General features: G+C 35.4%; 1 protein-coding gene across 9 annotated transcripts in view; it reads left to right on the top strand.

Annotated features, from left to right (window-relative positions):
• QKI (QKI, KH domain containing RNA binding) overlaps window positions 1–18,085 on the top strand; it is a 153,452-nt gene that overhangs the window by 28,451 nt on the left and 106,916 nt on the right. For all 9 annotated transcript variants that reach the window (XM_051616228.1, XM_051616227.1, XM_051616229.1 and 6 more), the window contains exon 2: window positions 7,200–7,342. In XM_051616228.1, the coding sequence (XP_051472188.1) occupies window positions 7,200–7,342 (143 nt within the window). The remainder of the gene's footprint in view (window positions 1–7,199; window positions 7,343–18,085) is intronic.

Below are 18,085 nucleotides of genomic sequence, written 5' to 3'. Positions count from 1 at the left end.
TTTCAGGCACTGAAGATACCTCCAGAAATTGGACAAGAATTGTTACAAATTGATGGAGTTAAATGTGAGGAGTGTGGAATAGTGTCTGGATAGAGAAAGGTCCATTGCAGACCAGTCATTCTGCATTGTTCACAAAGACCAATTTCAAAAGCAGACAGTAAACTGATATAAAGTATTTTTTTGTTTAAAACACACCTGAGGATCTAAAACCATGGAAATTCTGTCATTTTGAGTTGGTATTGTTAAACTGACATTTTAAAATAGCAACAAGTAATGTTACTGTTATTTCAGTCTCACAGAATGGATGGCTCCTTTCTGTCATCTTTCTGATCATGTTTATTTCATACAGAATTGTTTTACTACTGATTCTCATGTGTCAAAGATACCCAGATGTTTTATTATTATGGTTAACTGCCAAACATTTGATTCATGGAAAAACCATATGGAAAAAAGAAACGGAACAAAAACCTCAAGTAGATTCAGTAGTTTTGTGTATATGTAACTGTGCTACTTGTATCTAAGTATTTGGAGGCAATTTGCTGCTAGGGGGAGTTGAAGCAGAAGATTTTTTGGAAGTCTAAAAATTAAGCCTGTTACAAGTGTAAGCCACCAAATCTGCTTCAGCAGTTGTGCTGTGCTGATGGACTTCACTAGCAGAAAATATTTTGAAAAGTTTGATGGTGTTAATCTAACCCATATTGTAAGGTTTAGATTGGATGTTAGGAAAAATGTGTTCTCTGAAAGGGTTGTTGGGCACTTGGAACAGGCTTCCCAGGGAAGTGGTTTAGCCACCATCCCTGGAAGTATGTAGATGGGGTGCTTAGGTGCATGGTTTAGTTGATGGACTTGACAGTGCTGGATTAACATTGGATTTGATGATCTTAAAGGTCTTTTCCAACCAAAACAATTCTATGATTCTATGAATAGTATATGTTCATTTACTTTGAGTTATTGTCTAAGCACAGTCTAAAGCTGAGATTTAATACATTAATATTCTGGATTAATTTTTCTAATGTTGAGTTTTAAAATACTTAATTTTTCTTGACTCTTAAACATTTTATTTGTACTGTTTTCTGTCTGATTAATCACTCACCTCAAGAAGCTTCCCGCTTTACAAAGGTACATATTTGAGTGTGGATGGATAGTGTATGTCAGTTGCTAGTTTATGGTATCGAAGATACCAAGTAGACTGCTGAAGTGCTCATTCAACTATCCTCCCAGGAATATCAGGAGACACAGGACTTCCTCTTAAATGTACAGCTTTTTGAGTTTACCGAGAAAATGGGGAGACTATTTAATTTTCCTTATATTATTTTCTTAAGCAGTTGCAGATTTCCACTGTCAGGTGTGATGCAGGACTTCTTATCAGACCTGTCCTGACTGTTCTTACATACCGTTGCAATAATATAAATGTAAGTTTTAGAAATTGGAAACAAACATGACTGTTTACATGACTGTCTTAAATTTGCCAACTAATTATGTCACTTAAATGCCATGCTCCAAACCAAAACTGCTGATGTATGAAAATTTGTCACAAATAGACTGTTTATATCAGTTTTGTTGCTTGATCATGTTTGTCTTTTTTTTTTTTTTTTTTTACTCTGTATTGGTTTCTGAAGGAAAGATGATAGGTATTTTTTGCCTGATGCTCAGGCACTTCACTGATAAATATCAGGGGGTGGATAGAGTAAGTGCTTGCCAACATTTTAGTCTGTACACTGATGATGCTTGTGGAGTACACGTCCATGTGGCACAATGTTAAAAATTGCTTGTTTTTTTGCTAGCATTGCTATTCCTGCTGCATCAGCAATAGTTGCAAACAGCATTGGTGTTAACAGTGAAGACTGTTGAAATTGTGATGAATAAAAACAAATATTTCTTTGCCAAGTAAGCATACTAAAGCTGCTAGATTAGAAAACACGAGTTGCAGTGTTCTACCAAATAAAGCACTTCAAAGCTTTCTGTTGACATTTCTACAAAGGGAACAGATGAGCCTGCGATATTTGGTTTTCAAGTCAGTTTGATGCAAACCTTACAGCTGCCCACAACCTAAGGAGTTTTGCAGGCTCTTCTTGAAAAAATAAGCGCAGAATATAGTAGTCATACTTTTTCTGTTTTCCTCTTACCACTTAGTTACATTTTTCAGGTGTTTTGTTTACGATATTATCGGATACTGTTTAAAGAAGATGCTGCATATTATATAAAACTATCTGGTTTCTAGTTAGAGTTGTCTAGGTGATGGATAATCATAGAATCATAGAATCCTAGGGGTTGGAAGGGACCTCGAAAGATCATCTAGTCCAGCCCCCCTGCCAGAGCAGAGTCATCTAGAGTACATCACACAGGAATGCGTCTAGGCGGGTTTTGAATGTCTCCAGTGAAGGAGACTCCACAACCTCTCTGGGCAGCCTATTCCAGTGCTCTGTCACTCTCACAGTAAAAAATTTTTTTCTGATATTCACCTTAAACCTCCTATGCTCCAATTTGCATCCATAATGCTTTAATGGAACATGGAGTGGGTTGTCTGTGTGGATAAACCCTGGATCCATGTTCAATGGCTTTGGGTACTCCAAAGCAGTAATTGTATGTCTGTATGTTAGAATGTTTGTAACCTTTGTTTCCTGTTTTGGGAACCTATATGGTTGCAAAAGAGTTAGAAAAAAGTTCTTAATTGTAGTTTAAACTGCAATGAAGATTTTTTTGTTTGTTTGTTTAAAAGCAGTGTCCAAGTGTGCTGTTATTTCAAAAGATAAAGCTTTATAATTTAGAAAAAGCCTTAATGATGAGAAAATCTGAAGCTGTGGGCCCTGGGAATGAGGGTGGTTTGTAACTCCAAAAGTGATGGGAGAGGAAGAATTTAAATCTGTGATTTCCTGTTTCAGTGTTTTTGCTGAGAAACTTATGTAAATCCATTTTATGTTGCGATCCAACAGTCTTACACACATGTGCGAAGTCTTACTTCCTCTAAAGGAAGGAAGCAGTAACTTCTTGGTTATTTTCAATGTGGTGACAAACATTCATCTGAACAGTCTTTCATGTGCTCAAGAAGGAAGAATACTTTATTGTTAAGTGTCACGAAGAAATAAAGTTCATCTCTGTAGGCAAATGCAGTCACTATAAACAGTGTGTTCAGCTTCAGATCATATCTTAGAAAGGTATTAAAGACATTGAAAAATACTATCCGTAGTTGAAGGAAACAAGATTAAATTACTTGTGTGGTTTTCAGGGACAGAGAGATGGATGTTCTCCTGGACCAGAATGCATGTAATTGTTACCATAGGTGACTACGTCATGCCATGTTAAGGTGGAATAAGTTAATTATATTGAAATAAGTTTGTCTTTTTTTTGAGTCTATTCCTCCACTGCCATGCTGTGAGCAAGACAAATTTGTAATTTACTGCTAAACTATTACTTACAGCTCACAGTATTGTTAAAGGTGAACAATGTGGATTTTCATGTTCTTCGTATGAGATTTTACTTCTACCTGCAGTAGAGATGGGTACTTAGTTCTCTTCAAAGGGAGGGCTGTTACTGCATTTGCAGAGCATACAGGTTTTAGAGGTATGGTGAAGCTGCTCTATTCTTTTCTTAGACACATCTACTATTTTAATTATCTCTCCTTACTAACTCTTTTTAAAATCCCTAGAGTGTTATACAGTGTAATTACCACTGCAGTGTTAAGATAGAGGTAAAGTAGATAGAACTGTACTTAGATGTTCGCTTTGAAAGTAAAGCTTTCCTAATTTTTAAAACGGTTGGCTTCCTGTGAGATATCGTGATGGAAGAATTTGTAAAGAATTGTAAATGTGGAGTAGCTGAAGCCTTGCAAATGAACTTGGAAAGTGTGATTTCATGAGAGTGCCAAAGAAGCTTTCTGGAAGGGAAGATGAGACATCTGCTTGGTAGTGTGAAATAAAAAGAAATAAATCTAAACAAAAGGCTGTTTACTTGAGTTCCTCTGATTTTTAATGGTATGTGTATTCAGTGGTAAAAAATAAAAAGATACACTTTGAGGATGTGACCTTCCTCTTGTACTAATCCTGTCCTCAGATTTGAAAGTGTTTTTAAATATTTCAGAAAAGAATGAAACAGATACTTGCTAGAGGAGAGAGTAGACCTTTTAGCTTTTGTAACATGCTGATAGTGGGGCTTTCTGGAACCTAACTGCACTTCTGATAAACTCTTGAGGGAGGTGCTGGAAATAGAGTAGCAGACAGTTTTGTAGATACGCATGGCTGCATAAAGTGAGTGGCAAAGTTACAAGATACTTCAGTCTAGAAGCTTCATTTTGGTTTAATGTAGATGGTGAAAGGAAAGATTGTGATCAAAATTCAGTACTTTTATACGGACTCTTGAGACACAAGAGATGGGAGTTGGACTAGATGATCTCTAGAGGTCCCTTCCAACTCTGACAATTCTGTGAATAAACAAGAGGCAGGTATCTGAGAAAACTACTGTTAGGCATAAAAGAAAAAAAACAACTCGAAGATGTGTAAAAAGATTCAGCAGAATCTGGAAGATTAATATGAATCGGGATTCATATTAAGCATATAAATAAGTTCACTAGTCATGTGTTCGGGAGAATGCTTGTGGTTGGCTAGACTAACAAGTTGTGAACGTTTGTATGTTGTGTTATATCCATAGTTAGAAGCGAGAAAGAATGGGTGAACTGGAGATATGATCTAAGTATTTTATTTAAGCAGTGGTCCTTCAGTTGTGCTACATACAAGACAAGTGAAGAGAGAGGCTTCTAAATAGTGTTACACAGGGAGTTTGGAGCAGTAAAAGAAAAATTGGGAATACATGCTTGTTATTTCACCTTTTGCTCCTGAATGTTTCTTCTGAGGTCTTTGGGAAAGTATCTAAAGCAAGAGGGAAGGTAAAATGCCAAGCAGCAGAAGAAACAGCATTTGAGGAGCTGATGATAATGCTGAGTTCATGTAGCTGACTACTGCTGTGTTGATGTTTGTCAGTGTTACTAGTGGCTTGAATGTAGAGAGAAAAGATAAAAACCTGCATATGCAAAGAAAACTAAATTTCAGGTTTCGGCTCCTGGAGTGGATTAGAAAATCCTAAGTTGGTAGGTGTCTTCAGTCTGTATAATGTTTGAAGCATGATAGAGGGCTTCAGTTTCACACAAGCCAGAATTCTGTCTAGTCCTCAAGTTAGTTTATTATACTACCCCGTCTGTGTGTGTTCTGAATGTTTGGCTCTAGAGTGTCACAAATGTGATGTACTTCCAAAGGAAAGATTAAAGTAAGAGTTCCTTCTCTCCAGTGAAAACTAGGATATCTAATGGTAGTGATTGTATTCTACAAAAAAGATACGATTTAAAATGGTATTTTCAGTGTAACTATTCTGTAACTGCCAAATATAAATAAAAATGACGTTGTTGCTACTTATGCTTCAGTACTTCAGCACACTGTCTAGCTTGTTTCAGTGTAGTTTGAGTTAATGGAAAATCTGAAGAGAATGAAAAGGAAACAGTCTGCCAAAAGATAATATTCAGAGAGATGTGCTAAATAATTTCTTTATATACTGAAGCCAGTATAAATACTGCTTGTAGTTCTCAGGATTTTGTGCTTGATCCCAACATTGTCAGTGTGGAAGCAGCTGTGGATTTTTTCCTTGAGCTATGAATATATGATGATGAAATTTGTGTTCTCCAATTTAAACAGGTGTTACCCACCAAATCGTTATATAGTATGCAATATTTACATGTCAGTTTCTAGTGGAGAAACACCTTGTTCGGAATATGCAGAGGGAGTTTGTTAGAAGTAAAGCAGACTAACTTGGTTGAAAATTAAGCCTGCTGTCTTTCAAAGATGTGTCATTTCTAATGCTCTCCTTCTCCCCCCTAAATTTTCAAGTGGTGAAATCTGAGCTATAAATCATTTGCCAGAGAATAAATTGATTATGAAACAGAGGTTATATTAGTCTCTTGTCTGCTGCCACAGTTTAAAGTGACTTCTCGTTTCTGTGGTTTCCTGTGGTCAGATGAAAACATACAATTTCTCTTTTCAGTTTTATTTTAATTCTGAAGATTTTGAAAGCAGTTGTAGCAATTCTAAGTAAAAGACTGGTATTACTGATAACTGTTTTCACAGCCCATGCTAGAAGTTTTAAAGCTTTGGGAACAATGACTGTTTAATGGTTAGTTTTCCATTTGGAACTTTGTTAATACATTTGTTTTAAGTAATTCTTTAATGATATTGGAATAAACTCATTGAGAAAATTTTATACTAGTTGGAATTCCATAAGGTATAAAATGTGGGAGTTTTAATTCTGATAGCAGCAATTTAAATACCAGTTTAAATGAAATGTAAGGTCTTCTAAAATGTTTTTTTCATGAAATGAGAGAAAATGTTTTGTCCATTCTCAGATTATTAGTTTAGTGAAACTAACCTGGAGTTGAATTAAATTATCAATTTAACTACCTTGTTTATAACTACTTAACTACATCTTTTCAATTACTTTGCAATGGAGTAGGAGGTCTTTTGGGTGTGTAAGAGGTTGCCCAAGTCTCTGATACCATACTTGTCTTCATTTTTTCATTATTTCACTGGGGGGTAGCAAGTAGAACAATATCTACTAGTTTGTTGTCACACCATGTACTTAGTAACTGCACGCTTGAGCTGTCAGATTTCTCATTGCTGAAAGATGCACCATTTTATTTCCAAATATAGGTAATCTCACAACTAGCAAATAGTACTGTATAGATGCATTTTTGTATTTTTTGTTTGGTATGGGTTTCTAGTTTTTTCACTTTCTAGATGCTTTATTGTAAAAATACATAAAATTACTGTTCTTACACACCTTTTAAATTACGTGAAGAATCTTGTAAGTGTTCTAAGAAGCTGCATATAATTTTGACTTCAGTAGCTGAAATCCATAAACAGGATGAGTAGTCAGCAAAATTACAGACATGAAAAAAAATATTTAAGATGGGTTTATTAATTGAAAGCAAAGAACCAACCAACCAAAAAAGAAAACAAAACAACCAAAAAACCCAACTCTGAAAAACCTAGAAGAACCTAAACAAAATCAGAGTAGATTTTTCTTTCACGTTACCATGACGCTCATGAAGAGAGGAAGAAAATGGCATTGAGCTTTGTGAAAGTTTACAAAGAGAATGCTGTCATGCTAGATTATAATCTGTTACTGTATTTAATACCTAATATACGTTTTTCCCCCCACAGAAATTAGCAGAGTACGGAAAGACATGTATAACGACACATTAAATGGTAGTACGGAGAAGAGAAGTGCAGAATTACCAGATGCTGTGGGACCTATTGTACAGTTACAAGAGAAACTATATGTGCCTGTAAAAGAATATCCAGATGTAAGTATATCTTTTTAGTCCCTAAATTATTTTTTGATCCTTGTGGTCGTCTTTAAATGTAAATTTCATGTGGTGGTACCCCTGGATCACACAAAACTGCTTTTGACAAGATACTTCTTAGGGAAGCAATGTATGTTGGTCTTGGTGGCTTGATCTATAGTGAGTGTGAGTGGAAAAAGGCTGTGTTAAATACCAAACAAGTATGGATTATAAAGCTTTAGATCTAAGTTCTGGATTGTCTTGTTCATTCAGTAATGTTAGTCCTGAGATGCTGTCAGGGGAAGTAGTTCTTGGGGTGGTGTTTTCCACTTAGTATGTCTCTGAAAGTCAGACCCTTAGAGACCCTTTGGAAACCTTTGGGAGACTACTTAATCTCAGTTACTGTTTGTCCCATACTTGTGTAACCAGTTCTGTTGCTTATAGAAGTTTCTTTTTATCCTGGGTTCATTGTTTTTTTCTTTTTTCAGCAAAGGTCTTTGCTTGCATGCTGGTGTTATGTTCTCCATTGGGTTATATTTTCTGTTGTACACCAGCCTTTTTGAGGGAGAAGGGTTTCGTTTAACTTGAACTGTTTAGAGCTTCTGTGGTCTGAATGGTTTCTTAAAGCAACTTGGGAAAAATAGTCCTGTCAAAACCTACCCCAACTGTTTTCATTGATCACTGACAAAGAAATTTTGTTACCTCCACTCTAAGAGAATTTACAAGTCCTGTTGCAGTGGAGGGGTGCCGGGACCAGGTGAGGTATTTGTAAATTCAAGTGGTATAAAGCGTAAGGAACTACAGTACACCAAAAAATGAAAGTAACACTTGTGTATTCCCGTGCCTTTTCTTTGTATCATTAATTAGACAAAGCATTCCAAATTAAGCTTTATTATTTTAGTTATGCTTAGAACATACAGGCCTCTAAATAAAACCTCATTGTGCCCTACAAATTTGATGGCCTTTTACGATGGGGTCACAGCATTGGTGAATAAGGGAAGAGCACCTGTCATCTACCTGAACTTGTACAAAGTGTTTGACACTGTCTCACATGACATCCTGGTCTCTGCTGGGTGGATCACTCACAGGATAAGGAACTAGCTGGATGGTCAATGGCTTGATGTCCAAATGGAGACCTGTGATGAGTGGTGCCCCTCAGGGGTTGGTACTGGAACCAGTGCCATTTAACAACTTTGTGGAATTGAGAGCACCCTCAGCAAGTTTGCTGACGACACCAAGCTGTGTAGTGAGATCGACATGCTGGAGGGATGGGAGGCCATCCAGGGAGACCTTGACGGTCTTGAGAGGTGGGCTCATGGCAAACTCATGGAGTTAAAAAAAGGCCAAATGCCAGCTCCTGCACATAGTTTGGGGCAATCCCAAGCACAATTACAGGCTGGGTGGAGAATGGATTCTTCCTATGAAGACAGGCTGAGAGCTGGAACTGTTCAGCCTGGAGAAGAGAGGGCTCTGGGGAGATTTTTATAGTGGTCTTTCAGTACCTGAAGAGGCCTGCAGGAAAGCTGGGAAGAGATTTTTTACAAGGGCTTGTAGTGAGAGGACAAGGGGTAATGGATCAAAATTGGAACAGGGGAGATTTAGGTTAGACATGAGGAAGAAAGTCTTCTCTATGAAGGTGGCAAGAGACTGCAACAGGTTGCTTAGGGGAGTTGTAGGTGCCCCATCCCTGGAGGTGTTCCAGGCCTGGTTGGATGGGGTTTTGAGCAACCTGGTCTAGAGCGAGGTGTTCCTGCCCGTGGTAGGGGAGTTGGGACTGGATGATCTTGAAGGTCCCTTCCAACCCAAACCATTTTGTGATTCTCTGCTCCATTAAGAAAATTAAGAGTAAGTCATTATTCAGAACAGAATATTTAGACAAATGTCTCTTCTTCCTTTTCACTTTTCAAAGTTTTGGTTTTGGGTTAAAATACCTGTACTGAGAAAAGTGTTCAAAGAATTTACGTTGGCAGTAAGGACATCTGTCTCACCCTACTTTCCATTTTTCTTCCAAATTAAATGTGTATGTATATGTCTTTATGTATACGTACATGAGTACATATCTTCACACCAGCAGCAGTGATTCCTTTGAAACTCCTTGGAATCACAGGTTTTTTTTTTATAGGAACTATGCTATGTAATTGTTCCATAAAGCAATGTAAGCAGCTCTGTGCTTAAATATCTGTATGTATTATAGAGTTACCTCGCTTATTGACTTTTGCAACAGCTAAGCTGTGTTTTAAATACTGGGCTTATAACTCAACAATGCATCCTTTGTTAAGAGTTGCCTTTAGTTATCAGTTGTAGTTTTGACAGAACTTAATGTTTGCTGTACTGTGGTCATGAGATGGGAGAAAGCAAAGGAGTTGGATTTCCTGTAATTATTATTAAACTTTTCTTCTAGAATCAAGAATGTAGTAGCTTAGCTCTTTACTGCCAGTTGATTATCAAATTTAGTGTAAATAAACAGTAAAGAGTTTGTGTCTAGTTACTGTCAAAGCACTTGCAAAACTTGGGGTGTACGATTTCTCTAGCTAGTGCTAGCTCTGTGTGCTTTCAGATACATGTCCTCGGAGTAGTCGCTATTTTAATAAACCCTTAAAAATTCAGAGGTTGGAGAAACTTGTGATTTGTATCCGTGTGACCTGGAATAAAAAGGTGATTGGTTCTTGTGCGATAATGTGAAATGTTTGCCAGAAAAGATGCAGCTTCTACCTCTATAGGGTGGTTCTTAGCAGTTCAGGCTTCAGTGGGGAGCCAACCCCAGCATTCTCTGTGTGCTCCTGCCTGTCTACATGTTGTCTGTATTTGTTCGTAGCTATTCAGAGTGGCATCTGCATAGACTCAATAATTAATCAACTAGAATATACCACTATATACAAAGTGGTATATTTTCTGCAAGTGAGAAATTAACCCACTTTGCATTCATGTTAGTACAGGGTTCAGAAGGTCTGGAGTACAGTGGTTCCGATTTGTCATTTAAAAAAACCTGTAAAATTCACTTGTAAAGATAAATTTCCCCTGTAAAGATAATTTTATTGTAATCACAGCGTTATGTAAAACTTCTCATATCTAGCGACTGATTTAATTTTTACTAGATACAGAAAAGATGTGTTGTGTGAAGTAGCACTGAGTGTGTCAGAGAAATCAAGTTAATTCTTTTTACTGCCATTGTTCTTTTCCAACGGATAATATTTTATGTTTTACCAAGACATAAAGATGGATAAATTTGAAGATTATCCAGAGAAGAGTGACCAAAACCTATTTTATGATGTAGATTTAGTAATATTTATAATAAAAGGAAAAAATACACACATCAACCAAGAAACACAAATAAGTTACATGCTGTTACAGTGAACTTTAATTCTCATAAATATTTTTAACTTACAGTTAAAATTAGTTATAGATTATTTGACTGTAGTGAAAACTGAATAGTATTACAGTGCCATTTTGTGCACAAAATCCTAAATTAATTGTAAGGCATAAAAATAATGGTCTGCCATAACTTTAAACAAACTTACATAAACATATATATATGTATAAAAGATGAAACAGAAATTTTCATACCCTACATCACTTGGATATCAATGTTTGACTGTCCTTTGGATATCTACACAGAAGAAAGGACATATACAATTAAATTACAAAGCTAAAATAAATATATAAAATCCCCTATAGCATTCTTAAAAATACAGTTTTTTATGTGAGTGTATATAGAGTATTTTTGTTCTAAGACCATAGCTGATGCAAAACTCAGTGTTACAAAAAGCTAATTGTCTGAAACAGCATGTAGTTTTTAAATGCTGGTTGTATACAGCCTGCATTTCTACTTCTCAACTAGTGAGTTATGAAAAAATCTTGCTAAAGAATAACTAATTTTCTTTTGTGTGTTGTATTAATAAGGAGCATTTTTCTGTAATGTAATGACAATCTGATAAATTGTGTAACTGCTGGGGTGGTCTGCTTTCTGGCTCAGTGTTTTTCCATTGCAAGCTACAGTAAGACAATTGTTTATATTTGTATAATTTAATTTTAGCGCCCATGGAAGGTGTTAGATATTTATAGAAATTCTAGTCTTAAACCTGAAATTTGAATTATTTAGCACAAACTTGAAACTTGAGAGATAAATTGTTCAGAAGGCACCCAGAAGATAAAATTCCATAATTTGCCCTTCAGTTAAAAATAACTTCTCTCTACAGTTAAAGCTTTGTATGGTCATTTAAGTCTGGTGTTATAATTTGAAGTAATTTTCTAGTCATGGAGAAATATCTTCCACCAGAGTTTAAAAAATAAGAAGTCAGGAAAATTATTGAGCTCTTAGAGAGCAGAAAATTGAATATATGCTATTATTTGTGAGTGAATAGTTAATAGTTCTTATCCTTCAGATAAAAGATTGATTTTCTTGAATTTCCCTAAAGAGCTGGGACTAAGCTTTCTGTCTGATACCAATTTAAACAGTTTCAGGAATTAGTACCTACAAATGTTGGACTGAATAAATGTTGGTTGTTGGTTTTGTGGGTTTTGTTGTTGTTGTTGTTGTTTTTTCCTTTTATAATCATGGCTTTATTATTAATAAGTACCCTGTTAGCTCTGATTAATTTGAAATTCTCTGTTGGAACTCTTCTGTGCCTCTTCAGTAGAAATTTAAGAACTTGGTAATTACTGCATCTGAAGTAGTGTGTCCTTCGAGTATACTGAAGCTCAAAGGCCAGCAGCTTGTGCGTACTTCCTGACCATTTTAGTTAAAACTGTTTAATTAGTACAACAGAACGATGAACATGGGTATTCATTTTACTATGGGGAACTTATAACAAAACATTTAAATCCTTTTTCAATTTGGTAATATCAGAGTTTAATAATATCCCTAATATGGATTAGGAAATGATAACATCCTCACTATTTATTCTTCTGATTCTTTTACTTAAGCTCTTCATTCCCTAGTGGTAAACAGGGAAGCAGGCTAAAGGAGTTGGCATTGTTTATTCTTGCAATAGGAAAGAAGGAGTGAATGTAAGTGATGTTTAAATAAACTTCAGCCACAGAGTACCAGCAAAGCTACAGGAAGATTTGGCAAAAGGTCAATTACTGATAAAAGTACAAATGCACTATGAAAGAACTAAAATAGTTTGATTACTAATTTTCAGTCTGAATTAGATATTTGGAAAAACATTCTCGTAGTAGAGAGAAAGCAAAAACGTTAATTTTTAGTTTGAACTTGATATATTGTATTGCAGCTCTGCTTACAAATGGTGGGTGCAGATTCACTGAGGAAGGTCTCCTTTGTTTAGGTGCTAATAAAACAGAGACTTGCCTTAATTTTTGTATGACACCGTATACTCTAATATTTTTACTGGATATTCTTCTATTACTAGCCATCTGATTGACCTTTTGAAATATGAATTTCTTTTGAGTCCTGGTTCACGCTCAGTAGCTTACTTTTTTTTGGTAGCACCTTGCTGAAAGATGACATACATTGTCACAATTATTCAGAAATTAGACTATCAAATCTCAGAGCACTGAGTTAGTGCTCTGAAGCAAAAGGATGGAATACAGTCTACAATAAATACATCAGAGATGAAAACCCTTTCCTTGAGTCTCTGATGGTAATCTTGAAGGCTCTGCATCAGTTCAGCAGTAACGATTAACTTGGTCTTAATCCTTGTGAGGGCTATTTCTTTCCCATTTAGCTCTTCAAACGTTGAGTGCAATTAAGTTACACATGTGATGACCTAGTAATTTATCTCTTAATATTCTTGTTTCCACTTCATTCTGATTTCCAAATTTTGCTCTTTAAGTATTGGAAGATACTCTGCTTTGTATGTGTGAAATTAAAAAAAAAAAAAAAGAAGACAGACTGGAGGGAAGACAGGTAAAGACTAAGGGACAGTGTTTCCCATAATATTTTTCAAAGTAAATTCAGAAATCTGGGAGAAGAAATTAGTTGCATCTAGTACTGATACAAAAGTTGAACATACTTGTTAGGATACCAGTTTGTTATGGTGATGCTTGTATTTGTAACTTCTTCAAATAACATTTTAGGATTAAACTTTTAGTGATGTACAGCATGTATATCACACTTCTAGTAGAAAGTAGTAGATTATTTTTCTTTCTTAGACACTTTAAAGGTCCAGCTCCTAAGGGTAGGAATCCTCTGATCTGACATTAACAGCTAGTGCTAGACATTTGAGTAACTTCTGTACACTGTGAATGAAGAAATGCATGTGTGCAAGCCAGGAGCTGAAGGAGAATGGGTATGCTAGAAAATTAGTCTGAACAGCTACTTTGTAGATACTTGATTTTCTGGAAAGAAATATCAAAACTTTTAGTTAGAATAAAATCACTTTACTAAAAATCATCAACTCTGGGAATTATAAAATATAAAGTTGCAAAGGATATATCCAACTGAACTTTCTGAAGGGCAAGTTAAGACCTAATAGTCAGCATCTAACATGCTTGTTTTTGCTCACGTGGTGCCTTTCATTATGGATTGTGTGTTTGTTGTAATTGTCTCTGCAGAGTTAGGCTTTCAATGAGCAATCTATTTGATTGGATCTGTCTTCTTAATACCCTCTTTGTTTTAGAATTCTGCACTTTATGTTCATTAATTTCTTTAGTTCATGGATTACAAAAATATTTGGGTCTATGGTTTTAGTTGATCATGTACTACATGTTTTGTCAGTTTGTTTGTTTCCTTTTTCTGAACTATTTTCCTTAGAACTTCTACTTACCTTGTGTAGTAGCTCTTGAAAGACTAAGTATTGCAGTGTTGCGTGCAAATAAAAATAATGAAAGGTCAGCAGAGAGATTTATGGAATATTGATTTTGTTTTTCATTGTTCTTTGTTCAGTCCGTTCTTTCAAATGTTTATGGTAGTAAAGAAGGGTTTTGTACAGAGAGGAGGAAGTGCTTCAGCATGACATTTTTGCTTGCTGTTGTGAATAGGCCAGGTACACTTGAGTACACCTGTTGAACTTGCTGGTAGTTTTTTGTGAATTATTATGTTGTGTACTTCAGCTAGGATTGGGCACTACAGTAAACATGGACATACATCAGTAAGGTTGAAACCATACTTAATAAAGCAAGGTAGAGCTGTGTTTAAAATACATATATACATTTACAAATTACTGTTTAGGTATCAGAATCCCTACTAGATGCCCTTAGTTGTTCAAAGTCAAGAACAGATCTTCCATTTTCTTCAGAGAGCTGAAGTTGACTCTTGAAGGGTGTGTTTCATAGTTGAGAAGTACACTGTTTAAAAGAAGTTGGAAATACAGAGAGAAAACTCCTTTATTGAGAATGAAGATGTTTTAAAACTTTTTTCCCCTCTGGTTAGTTGACAAAGATGACATATAACACTTGAGCTGCTGTACTTGCCCCAGAAACCTAATCTGGCAGCTACAATACTGTGCTATCATCTTTTTCTGTTTGGTTCTTTGGGGGGTTTTTTGTTTCATTTTGTTTGGTTGTTTTTTTTGTCCCACTCCCTTCTCTCTCTTGTTAAGAGGAAGATTGTGGAGGAAACTTTCTCTTTAGATCATTCATCTCTTCACTGTTTTGTTTCATAGCTTTGCAACTGTTGTTGTTTACCTGTCTTAGTTTTTAAAGCTGGTTTTAGAATACAATGCCAATTCTACCTCAGTAGGTGTCTCTGTAGGAGATTCTGAGATAGTGTAGCTAATTGGTATTAATCCATTGTTGTATGGATCTACTCAATTTATTCAATTAGTCTCTACTATTTTTTGAATCAGTTAAGAACTGTGGTTGGGCACCGTTGTTTCATTTCATTTACTTTGGCATAGTATTAATTTACAATTCTAAGCTTCTATATGGTTTTCTACTTCAGAGTAGTGTAAAATAGTTGAATTCTGTGAAGACAGTGTTTCCTTTTGAGGTTTGCTACACTTTTTCAAAGCTGTGTGCTGTTTTTCTTTAATATATGTTCAGTATTTTAAGAAAAATAATACTGGTTATTGAGCAGCCAGTTCCTTTTTACAACTTACTTGCATTCACTTTACCTATTTTTATAGCATAGTACCCCCTGTCTTCAGGAGGGTTCAAGCACCTGCTCTAAGGGTGTTCATTCATCCACACAGCACTTTGCTTATGTTGATAAATCCTTTTTCAGAAGCTTCTGTTTCTTTGGATTACTGATATAAGCTTGATCAGGATCTTTCATCTATGTGGTTTATAAACAATCAGAACATATTGGTGTAAAAATTCGAGTTCCATTCCAGTTGCAGACATTATGATCAGGAGTGTCAATTTACAGTGATGCATGGACTACTTGCCCTGGGAAGATCAACTGAATTACGATCTTAAATTGTCGTAAAAATGCAGCAGTTTCTCAATTTTTTTTTAATTTTTTTTTCCTGTCAGGTACAGGAAATATGAATGCTACATGACCTAGATATCTATATTGCTGGTCCAAACGTATTTAGTGGAAATGACCAGTTGTTAAACCTTTTTTCTTGTGGTAAATAGAAGGTAGTTCCCTTTTTGTTGCAATGACTGTGGTGGTCATCATGAAACTGTTGAATGTGGTAATGTCTTTCTGACTGTCTTCTTATTTTAAAAACCCTGGGGTAAAATGCAAAAGCTAGTCAGAAATGAAGCTGGAGTGTAGTAACTGTTTATATAGGGCTATTTTAGTGTTGTAAATGTTTAAGATAATAGAATAAACATCATTTGATACACGTAAGTGCTATTATTACTGTAATACAAGACTAATACTACTGCTCTGTAATGTGTGATGCTGGCTGAAGCACATAACTCTAACGTTGCATATCTTGAGACTTTTGCCCATAAATGCTCCTGACGAGTTAGGATTTTTAAGATGTTTCAGACACTTCTCACTTTTGCCTCATTTGTCTTTCTATTTATTACCTTCTTGCAGATAGAGCAGGTAGTTAATGTTTGGTAATTTAACAGTTTTTAGCAAAAGTAATTTAAAGTAAGCAAGGTGGATTAGACCTTAAATCACTAAAGGAAATATTCAGAGTGCTGTAATTTTAGTTATCTTCGGCCTTTTTGACCTGTTCTATTGCATTTCTAGTCTTGACTATTGCAAACTTTTCTGACAGCTATACGTGTATACATGAACACCTTTGTAACAACATTCAGGTGGTGAATAGAATTGTTCACTTTTTCACTTTGACTATGCTCAACATTGAAAAAGTTATTTGTCTTTTTTGGAAGAAATAATTGGACAACAGCAACTAAGCATTAGGAGCTACTAGTCTTTTTTCTTTTGCACTTGGTTGAAGCATGTCACTTGAAGTCTCTAGTAGAATGACAAACACTGCCAGTTATATAACACTGCTGGTTTTTTGTTCTAAGCTTTTGGGAGCGGTTGCTTTCATTTTGATGAAATAATTTAAAAATACTTCCTAGGACATCTTTCAGGATTTTGATGGCAAGAAATTCCAGATCTAGTTTGGTAAAACAACTCCCAGTGAATCTAATGCAGTGCAATCTATGTACATGGAAATTGATTGCAGTGTACAAAGGTCCTACAGCTAAGCATTATCATTTTCTGTTTAAATAATGAGCTTTTGGAGTTTTGGATTGTTGAAATACTCGGAACATTTTCAGTATCTTAAAAGATATATGTAGACATTTCAGAAGCTGATTTTGTCTCCAAGAATGTAATCATTCTTACTCCCATCTACCTGCCCCACCATGAATTAATATAAATCAGTGTTTATTCTTACTATAGAGCTTCAATTCAAGTGCACTAATACTGGCATGTGGTTAAAAGCGCAAAGCAAAATTATCTAATATTGGTTGTAATTATAAATTAAAATTTAGTCAGCTAGATTATGTAATTAAAATCAGTCACATGAATGAAAAGTGGATTTGTTTAGGAAAGGATAATTACCTTAATTTTTCACTCACTTCATAAATTTAAAAAAATTCCTTTTTTCCAAAAATACCTTGGTTGAATATGGACATCTCAGCTGCCATTGCTCATGTCTACCTTTGTCTAGAAAACAATACTTTATCATGAGTTTAATTACACTGTTGCTTGGTGCAGTGCTTTAGATTTTTGGGTGTGTTTGTTTTGGTTTTTGTTTTGTTTTTAAGTTTACTTGTCAAAGAGAGTGTTACTGTGCAGGAAAAATTAGTAATTACTATTTATATAACACAGCTTTAAGGTCTTCTGATTTGGGAGTGTGCAATTTGTGTTTCCACCCACCTTTCAAGGTGACTAATAAATTTATTTTTGGAACATAGAATTATAGGAATAATTCGGTATAAAATCAAGTGCCTAAAAGTGATGCAGAACTTTGTCTTAAGTTCCAGGAACTAATAAGATGAAATGCAGTGTTATTGAGCACCTCAGTGCTTTGCATAAACATAAGTGTAACCTCAAAGACTCTTCCTGCTCTGTCTGCACTTCCTTTTTTTGGGGACGAAAAGTGACTGCATTGCTCTGATAATTTAAAAAAAAGGAAAGGTGTCCCGTGAGGATAAGAATTTCCATTTCTGCGAAGTATTTGTAACAGCAGTATCGCCATCTGCAATGATGCTTCGATTTAAACATATCTTTCTCACTTCTAATTACTGAGAATTAGAATAGTCTACAGCAAAATTGCCAACTTTAAGTGCCCTGGGTAATGTCACATGTAGTCACATCTAATTAAAAGGTATTATTATGGAAATTAGGTTTTGAACTGTATATCCTGAGGATCCTTTGTTATTGGAATATGAGTTTAATGATGTAAACTGTGAGGCTCAGAGGGCACTGCTGGAACTCACAATTAGGTT

This window comes from Apus apus, chromosome 3 (genome assembly GCF_020740795.1).
Source record: "Apus apus isolate bApuApu2 chromosome 3, bApuApu2.pri.cur, whole genome shotgun sequence".
Lineage (NCBI taxonomy): Eukaryota > Metazoa > Chordata > Aves > Apodiformes > Apodidae > Apus > Apus apus.
The sequence above is the reverse complement of the archived record's forward strand: the minus strand, read 5'-3'. Positions and strand labels throughout refer to the sequence as shown.